Source organism: Narcine bancroftii, chromosome 4, assembly GCF_036971445.1.
Source record: "Narcine bancroftii isolate sNarBan1 chromosome 4, sNarBan1.hap1, whole genome shotgun sequence".
NCBI lineage: Eukaryota > Metazoa > Chordata > Chondrichthyes > Torpediniformes > Narcinidae > Narcine > Narcine bancroftii.
Window position 1 is genome coordinate 114,322,169 of NC_091472.1, and position 18,309 is coordinate 114,340,477.

The window sequence follows — 18,309 nt, forward strand, 5'->3', positions numbered from 1 at the left end:
ACACCGACCTGCGCAACCTCATCCAACGCACCCCTACAGCCGACAAGGTTGTCATCCTGGGCGACTTCAACGCTCGTGTCGGCAAAGACTCAGAAACCTGGCCAGGAATCCTGGGCAAGCATGGCGTCGGCAAGTGCAACGACAATGGGCGCCTCCTGTTGGAGCTCTGCGCAGAACAGCGGCTTGTCATTGCAAACACCCTTTTTCACCAGAGGGACAGCCTTAAGACCACCTGGATGCATCCCCGATCCAAACACTGGCACCTCCTGGACTACATCCTGGTGCGAGAAAGTGACAAACGAGATGTGCTCCACACCAGGGTCATGCCTAGCGCGGAATGCCACACTGACCACCGGCTGGTTCGCTGCAAGCTCAACCTTCACTTCAAACCAAAGCCCAGGAACAATAAAGCCCCCAGAAAGAGGTTCAATGTTGGAAACCTGCAGTCAGATGAAGCGAGAGGAAGCTTCCAGGCAAACCTCAAAGCAAAGCTCGACGATGCAACCCGCCTCACGGACCCGTCCCCTGAAACCCTCTGGGATCAGTTGAAGACTACCATACTGCAATCCACTGAAGAGGTACTGGGCTTCTCCTCCAGGAAAAACAAGGACTGATTTGACGAAAACAGCCAGGAAATCCAGGAGCTGCTGGCAAAGAAGCGAGCTGCCCACCAGGCTCACCTTACAAAGCCGTCCTGTCCAGAGAAGAAACAAGCCTTCCGTCGCGCATGCAGCCATCTTCAGCGCAAACTCCGGGAGATCCAAAATGAGTGGTGGACTAGCCTCGCCAAACGAACCAAGCTCAGCGCGGACATTGGCGACTTCAGGGGTTTCTACGAGGCTCTAAAGGCTGTGTACGGCCCCTCACCCGAAGTCCAAAGCCCGGTGCGCAGCTCAGACGGCAAAGTCCTCCTCAGCGACAAGATCTCCATCCTCAAATGATGGTCAGAACACTTCCAATCTCTTTTCAGTGCCAACCGCTCAGTCCAAGATTCCGCCCTGCTCCAGCTCCCTCAACAGCCCCTAAGGCTAGAGCTGGATGAGGTTCCCACCCTGGATGAGACATATAAGGCAATCGAACAACTGAAAAGTGGCAAAGCAGCAGGTATGGATGGAATCCCCCCAGAAGTCTGGAAGGCTGGCGGCAAAACTCTGCATGCCAAACTGCATGAGTTTTTCAAGCTTTGTTGGGACCAAGGTAAACTGCCTCAGGATCTTCGTGATGCCACCATCATCACCCTGTACAAAAACAAAGGCGAGAAATCAGACTGCTCAAACTACAGGGGAATCACGTTGCTCTCCATTGCAGGCAAAATCTTCGCTAGGATTCTACTAAATAGAATAATACCTAGTGTCGCCGAGAATATTCTCCCAGAATCACAGTGCGGCTTTCGCGCAAACAGAGGAACTACTGACATGGTCTTTGCCCTCAGACAGCTCCAAGAAAAATGCAGAGAACAAAACAAAGGACTCTACATCACCTTTGTTGACCTCACCAAAGCCTTCGACACCGTGAGCAGGAATCCTAAAGCTAAAGTAGTAACAAATGGACAGATATTCATGTCACTTAATTTAACATGATCAAGAGGACAAGGATGTCCCATGAAACAAGTTTTATTTGTTTTAGCTATAGCACCATTTGCCCAGATAATTCATTCGGATTTACAAATTAAGGGCTTTAGGGTAGGTCAAGAGGAACACAAAATCAGTTTATTTGCAGATGATGTTTTAATATATTTGACTGAACCTGAGTCATTTTTACATAGATGAAAGATCCTACATCCTGGAAGAATATTGGAAAAGTTTCGGGTTATAAAATAAATTGGGATAAAAGTGAAATTGTGCCTTTGACAATAGGTGTCAGAGAGATATGCAATTTAAATGGCCAAAGGAAGATATTAAATATTTAGGAATATACGTGTGCATAACAATTTGAAGAATTTCTATAAATTGAATTATTTATCTTTACTTAGAAAGATTGAGGAAGATTTTTAAAAATTGATAAATTTACCTATAACTATAGTTGGAAGGGTGAATTGTATAAAGATTAATGCATTTCCAAGGATACAATATCTTTTTCAGATGTTACCAATGTTCATACCTCAATATTAATACCTTAATTTTCAAGAATTAAGTCAACAAATAATGAAATTTCTTTGGAAAGGTAAAATGTCAAGAGTTTCTATAGAGAAGTTAATTTGGAAATATGAATTAGGAAGACTACAGCTTCCTAATTTTAAGAATTAGTATCGAGCAGCACAGATCAAATTCCTTGCTTCTTTATTTTAAAATGTAAAACCAGCATGGATTGACATATAACTAAAAAAAAATTGGAGAAAAGAAATCAGAAGAATTTATATATAATTTATAAATCAAACCTGTTAGTTGCTGATAAAGATACACCACTATTGAAGTATTTGCTCAATATTTGGAATAAAATGAATCAAAATATTGATGGAGGGTATTTATCACCTAAGATGCCATTAATCTTCTTTTGGTCTTTTCAAGAGATAATCAGTTCTAAAATATATGGTATTTTAAAGGAATTGTTGATGTAGAAGACTGTTATGAACGTGGACAATTAATGTTGTTTGAATAATTGAGGAACAAATATACCACGTACTACTCTCTTTTATTATTTTCAATTAAGGGCATAATTGAGAGATAAATTAAGGTCAGCAATATTTTTGCCTAATTGTACTGAGTTAGATCTTTTTGTTAGGAGTTGGAATGCCAAAAAGTGTAATTCTTTGATATATTTGTTATTGCAAGTAGGAACTCCTAGATAAGAATTGTATAGATCTAAGCAGATCTATACAAATCTGGTTAGCAGATTTGAATATTAAGATAGATCAACAAATCTGGGAAAATTTATGTAGAGATTCTATGACTAATGCTATTAATCTAAGGTACAGATTAGTTCAATACATCAATTATAGCTTACACCACAGAAGTTGAATAGATTGAAATCAGATTTATCAGATCAATGTTGTAGATGTGGTGAGGATGTAGGATCTTTCATACCTTCCACATGGTCTTGTCCAAATGTGAGACCCTTTTTTACAACAAGCTACAGGAGCTGTATTTCCGTTAAATCCTGATTTATTTTTATTAGAAAATATTGAATGTGCAACTTCTAAATTGAAATTTGTAAAATTAGCATTCAGATCTGCGAGAAAGTGTATTGCAATCACTTGGAAATTGGATATATCTTTAACATTGCCATGGTGACATGCTGAAATTCAAAGTTGTATCCCTTTTGAAAAAAATACTTACAATGTAAGAAATAAATATTCTGTTTTTACAAATTTGGCACCCATATACTCAGATAATGGGAATAAATTTATAGTGATATCCTTTTTACCCCTCTGGTCCTGCAGAATCCTCCTCTATATGTTTGTGTTAGAGCTGATGAATTGTACTGCACGACATTTCTCTCTGTAATCCAAGATTCTTTGTTACTTTTTCTTTTTCTGTCTTTTTATATATATTATTATTTTTCAATTTTTTTTGGGTGGTTGGGTGGGTTGAAAATCATTATGTATGTAATCAATTTGTTCTATTTTTGATACCTGTATATTATAATTATAGTTACTGTGTGTATGGAGTATTAAATAAAATATTAAAAAAGAAGCTATTTCTCAGCATGGTAGTCCTGATTTTGATGGCCCTATATTCCTTCCTGATACAGTTCAAGCATTTATTTAAAAGGGTCAAAAATTGATGAGTCCCATCTGGTGATTTTACAGCAAATGTCCAAAGTCTCTAAGTCTTAACAGAGTAGCTGTGGTAAAGATAAAAATGATAGAGAAACTCAGCAAGTCAAACAGTATACTTTCTAAGATAAAGATACATAATCAACTTTTTGGGCTTGAGCCCTTCATCAAGGTATGACAAATGTGGGTAGGCTTCCGAACAAAATGGTTGGGGGGGGGGAGGAGCACAGTCCCAAAGGCAGGAGATAATAGGTGGATGAGGGCACACCAGCAAGCAAGGGAGAATGAATGGTTCTGTGAATGGAGAGGGAAGGGGGGTGGAGAGCTGGAGGAAATAAGACAAAGGGAATAGGAAGGGAAGGCAATGGAGAGTAGGATGGCAGAAACTGAAGTCGATGTTCGTGCCATCTGGTTGGAGAGATCCCAGACAGAAAAACTAATTGTTGTTGCTCCAATTTACAGGTAGTCTTGGTTGGACAGTACATGCCATTCACTTTACTGCCAATTTCACTTGGTCCATCACTTGATCTATCTTGATCTCTCTGTTTCCATACTGACATATTTTACAAACCCACTAACTCCTACAACTACCTCGACTACTTTTCCACATGCTGTCATCCATTCATTCCTTCTCATTACACAGCAGCTGCAGGACGTGCCACATATGTGCCTGCATCCCCTCCCTCACCACCATTTTGGGCCCCAGTCCTTTCAAGTGAACCAACACTTCACTTGTGTATCCATGGGAGTTATCTACTGCAGCCAGTACTCTCACTGTGGCCTTCTCTACATCGAAGAGACTGGATGCAGACTGGGAGATTGCTTCACAGAGCACCTTCGCTCTATCCTCATCGGTAACAGGGATCTCCCAGTGGCTAACCATTTTCAATTCTGCGCCTCACCCCCATGCTGACATCTTTCCAAGGTCTCATGTACTGTCCAATCAAGACCACCCGTAAATTTGGGGAGAATCACTCCCTTCCCTCTCCATTCACAGAGCTTTCCCCCTCCCCTTGTTTGCTGGTGTGCCTCCTTCCTGTATCTACCAATACCTCCTGCCTTTTAGGACTGTGTTCCTCCCCTGCCATTCCCCCACCATTTTGTTTGGGCACCTGCCCAGATTTGCCCAAAACCTTGGTTCTGTATCTTTATCTTTGCTATATAATGCACACTGTTTGATTTGCTGAGTTTCTCCAGCATTCTGTTTTTACCTCAACCATAGTGTGGTAATAAAACTGTGGTAGAGCTATTGTCTCTCATCTTGTTACTGGAGTTCTGTCCTGACCACTAGTGCTGTTGGAATATTCATGTTTTCCTGTCCTATCCTTCATGGAACAGTTTTTCCAGGAAAACACCTTCGACCACAAGGCCATCAGGCTGTGGTCAGCATGGAACATCCTGCTGAAAATGAGCGATGAGAACTTGATGGATCTGGTGGGATGGTTCCATGAGCAGACCATCCAGGTCATCTGATGGAATGCCTCATCGCCAGGGCTCACAAACAAGCACCTGGATTTGGCCTGACTGGCAATGAGAGGAGTCCTCCCAGTGAGAACCTTCTTGTACAATCAGAACATCACCCTCCACACATGTCCTCAGGACCGCTGCGGGGGAGTGGAGACTGTCGCCCACCTCTCTACTGAATGCAGATTCGCAAAGAGTGTGTGGAAAAGGATGCAGGGGGCTTTTTCATGATTTATCCCGAGCGGTAGTGTGACAGAGGACTATCTGATCTATGGGCTGTTCCCGCGAACATACTTTGAATCTGATGTCCTTCACCATCATTTCGGTGAAGGATGCCCTTTGGTCAGCCCAAAATCTGTTGGTCTCTGAGCACATGTAGGTGTTGGTCCAGGAATGTTCTCGATTGGCACATTGCTGAATGCAGGAGTATGTGGTGAGGGCCGCGCTGAGGCTTGATGCAGCCAACGTGAAGGTGCTGTGGAGAAGGACCACAGTCTAGAGTCCTCCCATTAATGAGGGACTGACACTGAGAGGAAGCTCTCAACCAACAAGAGAGTCGGTGGGGGAGGGTCTGTAGAGAAACAACAAGATTCCCCTAGAGGACGGGCTTCGAGCTACGACGGACCCTGTGGTTAATGTGTTTTTCTTTCCCTTTTTCATTTGTTATTTGTCCTCGGTCAGTGGTATCTTGTTTTGTTTATGTTAAATAAGCATTTTTGCCTTTTCATGTAAGCTAAGTTTCTTTATTTAAATGGTTGATGTGTTTTTTTTTTGTTGCTTACTGTTGTGGGGAAGGGGGGATAAAACCAGACTCAGCAGAAGAAATGTGAATATACTTGATGAACGTGATTGTTGTACTGTGAATTATTCAATAAAAAATGCAAGGTTCCATAGTGGTAGTAACAGAGTATTAAGAGAAGAATGTGAAATATACAATGATGAGTATGTATCAATATTATTGACTCTAAAAGTCTTGAACAGTTTTATTTCTTGTATTGTAAATAAATTATATTTTTGGAAATAAATCATGCTTTCCTGTGACTGCACAGATTTCCCTTGAGTTCTCTTCTTTCCTTCCACTTTCCAAATAGATGTGTTAGTAGGTTAATTGTAAATATCCACAAACACTAGGTAAGGAGGCCATTTGGCCCCTCTTGCTCCAATTTCATATGCATTTTGGAATATGGCCAATTAACTTATCCCTGTAATAAAATCCTGGCTGAGTGTATTTTCAACTCCAAATTTCCACTTAGAAGTACTCAGCAAGTCTGGCAGTCTGTGAGAAGGGAAACGGTTTATGTTTCAGTTTGAAGCCCCATCATTAAACTGGGAGGGAGACAAGAGAAGTTTGTTAAGTTTCAGCAAGGGTGGGGGATGAAGATGTCTCTTTTTTTTTGAAATTTTATTTATTAATCATGATAAATCATACAGTGAAGATACAAATAGAACACAATACATGATATTTTTACCCCTTATACCCCCACTCCACCCAACCCCCATCTAAACTACCCCAAAAGAAAAGAAAGGAAAGAAAAAGAGGAAAGAAAGAGGAGGAGATCAGATAACGAAACACCTTCAATTATTTTCCATGATTCGGAGCACACCATCAGTGCATGGGAAAATGATTAATAATTCAACCCCATATATTCCAAATACAGGCTCCAGATTTTATCAAAAAAAGAATAATTATTATGTAAATTATATGTTATCTTTTCCAATGGAATACAAGATCTCATTTCCAAATGCCATCACTGAATACTCAAATTAGTCTCATTTTTCAAAGGAATTGCCAAATATTTTCTAGCCACAGCTAGAGCCAATCTCAAAGAAGCAATTTGAAATGTATTTAATTTTTAACTCTAAACTCAATTTCTTAATATAACCCAATAAAAATACCAAAGGGTCAAGTGAAATTATCAATTTAAAAATCGCTTCTAAAAGTTCCTTAAGTTTACCCCAAAAAGGTTTCACCGTCTCACATAACCATGTAGAATGTAAAAAAGAACCAACTTTCTTATGACATCTGAAAAAAATCAGGAGATAAACTTATATTTCATTAATTTCTCCAGAGTTAAGTATAACTGATGAAGAAAGTTATAATGAACCAATCTATACCTTACATTTACAATTTTAGTCATACTATCCTCACATAAGTTCATCCAATCATTCTGAGAGATAGATATGTACAAATCTTTTTCTATTTTAATTTAGATTTATAAACATCGGGCTTAAGCATTTTATTCTGCAATAAAGCATATATCTCAAATATAAATCCTTTCTTACCACCATCAGTAAGTAAAATTAAAAATTTACATTGCCTAGGTAGCCATAACATATGCCCAAAATTATCCAACAATAATGCTTTTGAGTCAGCTGGTAGGCTTTTGATGGTTCATTGTAAAATCTTCTCTGAATCTTGGACTTCAATGAATGTTTACATTCCTAATATAGCTGATGAAAAATTTATGGTGGACTCCTTTTTTAATTTAAGTCAGGCATATGATAAAATTATGGTAGGGGGCGATATTAATTGTTCCTTAGATCCATTATTAGATAAATCTCCAAAATTGATAATTAGAACTTAAATGGCTAAACAATTAATGGTGTTAGTGAAAGATATGAATTTGGTAGCTATATGGAAAAAGCTAAATCCTAAGGAGAAAGATTTCTTATTTTATTCATTCTGTCATGATTCTTATTCTAGAATAGATTTATTTTTAATATCAGCACAATTACAGGGTCATGTTCGAAGGCTGAATATTAAAGTGATCATTCTTTGTTATTAATTACGTGTACAGGTTCGGAGAGTGGAGAATGTTTATTGATGGAGATTTAATTCTTTATTGTTAAAAAATCCTGAATTTAGTAAATTTATAAAGGATCAAATACAGCTTTTTTTAAAATAAATATAGGTGAAGTCGATAGTAAATTTATTCTATGGGATGCTTTGAATACTTATTTACGGGGGCAATTAATTAGTTATACCTCTAAAATTAAGAAACAACATATGGCTGAGATTAGTAAATTGGAGAAGGAGAAAGAGATTTTGGTAAATGATTTACGATGAAATTCTACGGAAGTTAAGAAAGCACGCTTAGTTAATATGAAATCATGGTATAATTCATTGCAAACACATAAGTTTGAGAAATTATTACAGAGAACTAAACAGCAATATTATGAGTTGGGTGAGAGAGCTCATAAAGTTTTAGATTGGCAGTTAAAAACGGAGCAAGCTTCAAGAACAATAAATGCTATTAGACATGATTCAATCTAAAGTTCAGCAAATTAATGATGAGTTTCGTACATTTTATGAGAAAATGTATACTTCTGAAGTATTTGAAGATGAAGCTAAAATTGATAATTTTTTTGTCTGATTTAGTCTTACCTTATTTGATATTAAGGATCTAGATGCTTCTTTTACTGTTAAAGAAGTGATGGAAACACTTTGATCTATGCCTGGTGGGAAGTCTCTAGGAGATTATGGTTTTACTTCTGAATTTTATAAAGAATTTCAGGATTTATTAATCCCTTTATTGAAGAATGTATTGAAACAGGCGACAGAGATTGGTTCCTTTCCGGATTCCATTTCTAAAGCAATTATTACAGTTATTTTTAAGAAGGATCGGGACCCATTAAAAGCAGGATCTTGTAGACCTATTTCTTTATTGAATGTAGATTATAAAATTGTTGCCAAGGTTCTGGCTAATAGATTAGCTAAATATTTACCAGATTTAATTCATGTAGATCAAGTGGATTTTATTAAATATCAGTATTCAGCAGATAATATTGTAAAGTTGATATCTTTAATTAAAATTTCTCAGGAGCAATCATTGGTAATTTCTCTTGATGCAGAGAAGGCCTTTGATAGAGTGGAATGGAGTTTTTTTTTTAAGTTTTGGAGAAATTTAATTTTGGGCCTTTTTTATTGGTTGTATAAAGGCTTTATATAAAAATCCTACTGCTAGAGTTGTGACCTTTTATGTTATCTAGATTGACTAGGCAAGACTGTACTTTGACACGAGCGCCATTTACATTGGTTATTGAACCTTTGGCTCAGATGATTAGACAAGATAGTAAAATTTAAGGTATTAAGGTGAAAGCTGATGAATATAAAATAAATTTGTTTGCAGATGACATTTTGATATATTTAACACAACCTTTGAAATCTTTGGGGAGTCTTCATGATAGATTGGAGCAGTATGGTGAAGTATCAGGATATAAAATTAACTGAAAAAGAGTGAAATTATGCTTTTAGCTGAAATTGATTATATGATTTGTAGGCCCATTGTTACATTTAAGTGGTCAGATCAGATTAAGTATTTAGGTATTATGATAGATAGTAATTATAATGAATTGAATTATCTATCTTTATTGTCTAAAATTAAATATGATTAGAATCGGTGGAAAGATTTACCTATAACATTAAAAGGACATGTTAATTGTATTAAAATGAATATCTTTCCTCAAATTAAATATCTTTTTCAATATATTCCTTGCAAGATTCCTCAAAAAATTATTAAATATCTGAATGCTTTGGTGGGAAGGTTTTTGTGGACTGATAAAATGGTCAGGGTGTCATTACAGAAATTAACTTGGAAGTATGCATTGGGAGGTTTGCAACTTCTTAATTTTCAGATTTATTATGAATCAGCACAGTTGAAATTTATTAATAGGATGTTTGAAGTGGATAAACCTTTGATATGGGCTAATATTGAATTACTTCAGATTGGCAAGAAGAGGATGGATCAGTTTATTTATAGATTTCTATTTACAGTTACTAAATAATTATAATTTGAATGTGTTGAAACATTTAATGGAATTATGGAATAAAAAAATGAAATTATAAGTACGCAAGGTAAAATTTTGGCTCAAACTCCTTTGTTTCAAAATAAGCATTTTCCTTTTACACTTAATAATCAACTTCTGAAGTTGTGGGAACAGAAAGGAATTAAACTGGTAGAAGATTATTATGAAGCAGGATATTTTATTTCATTTCAAAGAATGAAAAAGAAATATGCTATTTCTGAATACTATTTTTTCTTACTACTGTTGGATAATTTTAGGAGGAAGATGTCTCTGATAGAGTAAATCCATGGGAATTGGCTAGAAAGTAGGTTAACGGGTTAATTAGTAAATGTCAACTGGTAGAGAGTGTGAGCAAAGACAAAAGAATGCACATTCTCACCTACTCCCAATAACCTTTCAATCTTTCCCTTATCATTAATCTTTTGACCTCTACCTTAAAACACTGGACCTTGGTTTTCAACATAATTTGAGAAAAAAGTATTTAAAGGCTCATCAGTCTCTAAAGCTGCTTTCAGGTGGAATAATTGGGAGAATGCGGCTCCAGAGCCAACTGCAGGGGTGTGCAAAGCGACATTCAGGTGGCAATGCTAAAGGCGCTGTTCTGGCACCTGAAAGGTCCGCAGCGGGGAGAGGTGCCTCAGAGTGAATGCCGGCTCCAGTCAACTGTGGCTGTAGTCCCTCCTGCTGTCAGGGCTGGGGCAGCCAATGCAGGACGTCAGGGCAGGGGCAGCCAACGCGGGACGTCAGGGCAGGGGTGGTCGGTGCAGGACTTCGGGGTTGGGGCGGCAAGCGTGGAACTTCAGGGTAGGGGTGGCTCGCGCCGGTGTGCAGGGGCAGTGGGGAGGGGGGACTGTCATAGTGCAGGGAGGGAGGGCTGTCAGGCGCGGGGAGGAGGCCTGACAGGCAGCGGGGGGGGGCTGTCAGGTGCGGGATGTTGGGTCGCCGGTTGATTAACATCTGCCCGCCCCCTAGCAGCCACTTTTAGTGGCTGCTTTCAGGTTCCTTGGGGACTGCTCGGATGCGGAGTTTATACCTCCTTAAGGAGGGTTGGGTGAGTACTCCTCGGGGCCGGGTTTTGCGCTTTCAGGTGGCCACCCAACAGCTACATTCAGGTAGAAGATGCGGCTTTTCTTCAGGGTATTTTGGCCACCTGAAAGCGGCTGAAAAGAGAGAAAAAAAGATCTTATCTCTGCCTTAAATGATTGGATCCTTTATCTCCCAAAAGAAGAAATATCTTCCCTACATTCACCCAATCAAGACTCCTCAGGATCTTATGTTTTGGTTAAGTCTCTTCTCGATCTACAAGCCTAGCTTCCAATAATGAGATAATTAGTCCAATAAATCTTTTCTGTACTACTTCCAATACACTCATCTCCTTCCTTAAATAAGGTGCCCAATATTCTACTTAGAACTTCAGACCGGTGCTCTTTATAACTGATGAATTGCCTCCCTATCTCTGTATTCAATTGTCCCATCAATAAACAAAAATGTTCTGTTAGTTTAACTAATGATTTGTTGTATCTGCATTGTAGTCTTTTGCAAATGAATCTAGAGAGTATCTCGATCTCTCAGTAATGATATGGACAGTTTTAATCAAACCATGATTCTGTATTTATTATATAATTGATATAAAAATAAAAAATTTATATAGGTCTGCACAACATTGTGGGCCGTAAGGCCTGTACCATGCTGCACTGTTTGATTTTTGCAAGATGTCAGTGTAATATTGTTTTTGCATAACCATGTTACGAATCAACTTATGAGATTAATTAATCTTTAATCATATATTAATAACGTTCTCTTTCTTACAGAATGATGAAATCGAACCTGCTGTTTTCACCTTTGATAAGTTTTATGCACTAACTCAAAAAATTTGTCCTCGCACTGACATTGAAGAGCTGTTCAAGAAACTGTAAGTTTTGAATTAAGAGGAATCGGCAGTAATTATTAATTAACTGAAGGAGTAGTCTGCTGGTAGAACTTAGTGGGTCAAACAACAGTGGGAGAAAAAGAATGATCTTGATGAAGACGGTGACCATTCTTTTTCTCTCATGGAGTTCCTCGAGCAGATTGATTTAATTGCTCCAGATTCCAACATCTGCAGTCTCTTGTATGTCGGAAACAATACATTAATGCAGTAGAAATACAGAGCAGCATTTATGGGAATACTGAAGAAATTGGAGAGAAAAGTTCTTCAGGAAAAGGTGCAGAATGCATGTGAGCATGTCATCTGCCTGCTGCATCCATGTCTGCATGTTCAATTCCAATGCAGACATTGAGCAGCAACAACTAAGGACAAATTTGTTCCCATTGCTTTTAGTGCCAGGGTGCAGTATTTGGTTCCTAACATTTAACTAATCTATGCTGTTTTCATTAAAATATAAATAGTACTTAACATTATTAATCCAATTATTCTCTGTTGTAACTGCATTTGTTATAAATAAAGTGAGAGTCTAATTGAAAGCATAACAAATAATCATAAAACTTTACATTAATTTGAGTAGTGCAGAGAGTACCCGGAATCTTTTTGCATCAGCTGAACTAACAGCCTTTTATATCTAACTTGCATGTTAGGTTAACACTTGCAATACCTTTGGGTGTACTTTGCTGTAGGTTCCCTGAGTACTGAAAAGTAAATGTAAACTGGTGAATGAATGGGGATGGGCCCTTTAATTGGAAAAGTATATATTCAGAATGGAGAGATAGGGTAATCAAATGGAAAAGGGGTCCGATCTTGATAGGCAGTCCCACCTACTCAAATTTTCAACTCTGATTTATTGGTGATGAGGGAATTTCTTTTTGACTTGACTTCCAATGCTAGTCCTTTGGAAGTTACTTCATTGTTACTCCTCTACATAGTTTCCTTCTGCCTCTAACATTAGCTGGCTTCTCTGGGTACATAGTGTCATTAGCTATTGACAGGTGTTCATTTTCAGTGTCTGGTATCCAAAAAATTGCTGTACCTTTGAAATGCAGGAAACAGCAGTTATTAAGAGTCTGAAATTTAAAAACAAAGAGAATGCTAGAAGTTCTCAATATTTTGAGGCTCTCTGTGGAAGGAGTTGAACTGTGATAATTTTGGAGATGGATGATCTTGCATCCAACTAGTGATTTCCATCATGAATGGCTGATTAAAGATGTTGAATTACCTCCCAAGGGGAGCAATGTGTTTGAATGGAATCCTTAAGCTTGTGTTGGTCTTCTTTGGAGCAAGTTAGGAACCCAAAGAAAGAAGATCAGAGACAGGAAGATGGACACTCAGGAGGTAACCATACAGACTGACTGGAGGTGTTCTGCAAAGGGACTTCTTCATCTGTTTTTCATTTCTCAGTTAAAGAGGAGACCAGCTGCTGAGAACAAAATGCAGTACGCTAAGTTGGAAGAAGTTTTCCACTTTTTCAGATATTTTGGGTCATTAATGATGAGAGGGCAAGAGACAAAAGGGTTGGCTAAGAAAAAATTATGAGAAGGGAGGTGCAAGTGGATGGATGTGCAAACCAGGTCAGCTGAGAAGAAGACACAGATGGCAGGTGGTGGAGTTATATTTAAAGTGGCGGAAATAACTGAGAATGATCTATTGGATGGGGAGAATGGTCAGCGAGGACAAGGGGAAATTTGTCTCCTCCTGAATGGAAGCAAAGAGGAGGTGAGAATAAAAATAGAGCTGATGCCTTTGAGAGTCCTGTCAAGCTGTGATCAGTGTGGAAAGTCTCATCATCAGAATGGTTTAGATGATGCCGGAGAAAATGGGAAAGTGGAATGAAGACCTCGCAGGGAGCTGGGTAGGAACAAGTGAAGTAATGGGAGAGTGGGTTAGCAATGAATAATGTTCCATTGGAGATGGAGAAGTCAGAAAGGAATGGAAAGTGATGCAAAAGTGAAATCAGGGTGGAAATGACAGCAAATACAATGAAATTTATGAGTTCTAATAAGTACAGAAAACAGAAAAACAGGTGATGGAAAGGGCCTGAATGGAACTGGTGAGAAGTGTGTGTATTATGCAAAGATCTTGTCTTATGCTGCAAAATTGACCAAGGTGGGGCTCTTTTTTGGAGCAACAGAGGATGAGATATAACTTGTAGAGCCATATAAGATTATAAGACCATCAATAGCATGGACAGGCAGCACCTTTCTCCTGGGGCGACAATAGCAAATACCAGAGGACATCTGTTTAAGATGAGTAGAGAAAAGTTTAGGGGAGATGTCAGAGATCATTTTATTTGACACAGAGAATGGTGAATGCATTGCTGGGGTTGGTGATGGAAGTTGGTACAAAATAGGGGCATTTAAAAGTCTTAGATAGACACAGGTATCTAAGAAAAATAGGAAGTTATGTTCTATATGAGGTAGGAAAGGATTAGGTCATAGGTCAGCACAACATTGTGGGTCGGAGAGCTTGTATTGTGCTGTACTCATCTAAGTTCTATGATAAGGGATTGGCCATTAAAGGTGGTGGTGGAACATCATTCAATTGGTTGTTAATATTTGAGAATACCTTCCATAGAAGGTCATTCACTGAGTATACTCAGGGTTAAGTTTAGCAGTTGAGTTCAATGCATTGTCCAAACAGAGATGTGTGTGTGTTATCAATTATTATTATCAATCATTGAGTGTATTATGAATCATTGAATGTAATCAGGGTAGAGTTCAAAACATCTTTGAAACTGAGTGTATTATCAGATATGTGCATTATATATCATTGAATGTATTATCAATCATTATACCAAGTGTAATCATTATTCTAAGTATATTATCAGTTATTGAATGTAATCAGCATTAAGTTCAAAAAATTGTCCAAACTGAACACATTATCAGATGGGGGTTAGGTGGGAAAAAGGAGTTAGAGGAAAAGGTTCAGGCAAGTTCTTTCATTATTCAGATGAAATGCTTGAATGCCTTAATTCTTTCTCTTTGCTGCTGTATTTTTAGCATTTTCTGTTTCCTTAATTTATGGTAGATCACTTCAAATAATTTTATGGTCTATTCTCACCTTTCTTCCCTTACAATAATTCTTTGACTAAAAGTCTTACACTGACCTTTGAAACTACAAAATAGTTTTTTTTCTCTTTTTTCCAGATGATAAAATTACCTAATTTTATTTTGTTACTTGTGTCAGATGTATTACCATATCTGTCCGTTTATCACATACATAAAACCAAATTAATGGGGCCCTGTAGATTAGCACCTGCTTTTTATTATTCATGGTTTCTCTCTCCATTATATAGCAGTTCACGAGTCTGAGGACATGGGAATGAGTCACACAAGGAAAAGGAATTGTAAGAGAGGGACAAAATTGGATTGGGTGGCAGTGTCTTTATTAGGCTTTTTCAACTAGAATAAATACTTTCTTTGACAGTCACATGTTTTTGGTATTAAGAAATGACAATATAACGTCAGTTCAGTTTCTTTCTATTATCATTTTGAATTTCTTGTTTCATGAAATTGAAGTCCAGTAACTGTGAGCAGATATTTTGATTGAAAGAATTAAAATATTGAAGTAGCCTGAGAGGTATCCTTCTGCAATAAAAGAAATCCATTATTCCACACTTGCTTGTGTTAGGACATCTCCAAAGGTTGGGTGCATAAAATAAATAGTTTGGTGATTGTTTATATTTGCAGTTTATCTCATTTAATTTTTCATTTGGACAGTATCTACCAAGGCTAAACATTAATAATGATTTATAATGATTTTCAGAGTGTACTGCAGTTGGTGAATTGTGATGTGATTCTGAACCTCTCTAGTATTCAATTAGGTTTCAAGGATACTATTTGAAACAGCAAAGAGGTTTCAGTATTCTCAGATTTTTGTTTTGAAAAATTAATTTTGCAAAAATGTGCAAACAATTTACATTTCTACTGAATTCCTTTTCAGCAATGGAGACAAATCTGATTACTTAACTGTAGACCAATTAGTCAGCTTTCTGAATGAAGTAAGCTTCTTTCATTCATTAACTGTATCGTGCATCTGCTTGCAGTAGTTTGCTTTATTCCTGGCTTCCTGATGCTTGTAATGCATGGATTGTGCCATCATTTGTTTGCGCCACTATTTCTTGTTAGCAATAATGGTGCACAAAATGAAACACCATTTCATGCATTACAAAATTTGCTTTGGCTCTGCAAATATTGCATGCTGCTTTAAACATATTCAGTGGGTACCGTGGTTGTTGGAAATGTCTGTCTTTTTGTGCATTGATAATCTTTCAATTATTCCTTCTTGGGTTACCTTTGTGTGTGTTGTTTTTAGCGAGGTTGTTAATAAAAAATAATATATAATCTTAATTCTGCAGCCCTGACACTATGATGTGGGATATTTGCATAAGAATTATTGAATGCATTTTTGAACAGATCTTTTCTTGAACATTAGAGGTATTTTGTCCATGAGTTGCTGCCTTTCCCTAAGCTTCAGAATGAGAAGAATCTTAATTCTGCCAGCAGTATTCAAATCTGAATATTGCATACATCTGCGTGGAGTTCCCCCCAGTTGCCTCTTTGCTCAGAGATTCCACAGTTACTACTAGTCATATATCTCTTCTTCCAGAGAAAATAATAATTTAAAGAAATTTGGCAGGTGTTACAATCCCACTTCATAATGACATGGTTAGATCCAACCCACCATTAAGAGTTTCTGTATCAGTGTTTTGTTCACATGTCTAAAAAAGCTGGCTACCCTCGAAAAGTTGTTTGGGATTGCATTGTGTACTGTACTGAGTTATGTGTACAGACAAATAATTATTCACACCTTGTGTTACTCAAATATTTCACGGAGCTTGAGGTATTTATTTTGTGGAAGGTTCATTTGACTTTGTGTGACATTGTGTCCATACGAGGGTGTTAATTAACATGAAGGTTTCAGAAGTTAGGATTTGTAAGTAAATAAAATACATTTGTGGGTTTTTTTTAATGACAATGTTCCTTTCTTTTAGATTGGGAATATCCATGGTGCATATTTACTAAATCACTGTCTATTGAAATGTCCACAATTTTCCTTTCTATATTTGCCCTGCATTTGCATGATCTACATGGGTTTCCTCTCACCCTCCAAAAACACACGAGGTTGGCAGGTTAATTGGGCAACATGGGTTTCATGAGCCGGAAGAGCCTTTTACTCTATTGTATCATAAAAATAAAAATTAATCTCAAGGACCAAGCCACAAAACATGGAAAGTTGAAATTAAATGACTGATAGCTACAATGAATGTGACTCAGGACAGTGCAAAGGACAGTCACAGTTCTGTTTATGCTTACATACTGCATTTTGTCTCGTACATTATGTGCTTCACAGGAGATACTCCACCCTACCACCCCTCACCACCACCATGATATGTTCATGCATTTGAAGGGGAAACACCACGACATTAGTGTGAAGATAAGTGATACCCTACCCTACCACCCCTCACCACCACCATGATATGTTCATGCATTTGAAGGGGAAACACCTAGACGTTAGTGTGAAGATAATAGAGCCAAATGGAACAGAAAATATGGAATCGTCATTGCCAGAGTTTATGCTGGTCTCAAAGCTACTATTATTTTACTCATCTAACTCCATCAGCAAAACTGTCTTATTTCTTTTCTCCCTCTCAGAAGGAAACAAATTGTTTTTACATTTCTTCCACCAGAAAGTTCTGCACCCTGATTAGTTTCAGAAATCTCCTTTTGACTTCTTCATGGCTCCTTATATTTATGACATCTAGTTTTACACTCTCATGAAAATGGAGTTTACGTGCATTCTATCAAAACCATTCATAATTTTAAATGCATCTATAAACTTGTTTTTAGCATTCTCTTTTCAAGAGAAAATTAACTTTGGTAGTGTATTCTTTTCTGAATTATATAATCTCACCGTTCTAGAATCTAACTTGCAAATACTCTTTTTGAACTCCCCCTCCACTCTTTGTAAGAGCTCTCCCTTCACAGTGCCAGCGATCAGGAACGGACTCAGCTTTGAATCCCTCACAGTCTGTAAGGAGTTTGTATGTTCTCCCCATGTCTGCATGGGTTTTCTACGGGGGTTCTGGTTTCCTCCCACTCTTCAAAACACACCATGGGTGTAGGTTAATGGGGTATAAATTGGGCAGCATGGACTCATGGGCCGAAATGGCCTGTTACCGTACTGTATGTCTTAAAAAATGAACTCTATTTTTCTTAAACATGGCCTTGCATGCTTTTGTAACAGCTTTATTGACTGAATTTCACTTTTCATGATTTGTGTATTGTACTTCAGTGCTTTTTATATTTAGATTCCTACTTTCCAATTAATACATGACATCAGTTTTCCTGACATTTCAATTTGTCAATGTTAAATTCATATCTACTTTTATCAC

At 37.7% G+C, this 18,309-nt stretch overlaps 1 protein-coding gene across 25 annotated transcripts in view; it reads left to right on the forward strand.

Annotated features, from left to right (window-relative positions):
• The window catches only part of plcb4a (phospholipase C, beta 4a), a 628,445-nt gene that overhangs the window by 396,372 nt on the left and 213,764 nt on the right, over positions 1-18,309 (forward strand). For all 25 annotated transcript variants that reach the window (XM_069932452.1, XM_069932447.1, XM_069932454.1 and 22 more), the window contains 2 exons: positions 11,797-11,897; positions 15,858-15,915. In XM_069932452.1, the coding sequence (XP_069788553.1) occupies positions 11,797-11,897; positions 15,858-15,915 (159 nt within the window). The remainder of the gene's footprint in view (positions 1-11,796; positions 11,898-15,857; positions 15,916-18,309) is intronic.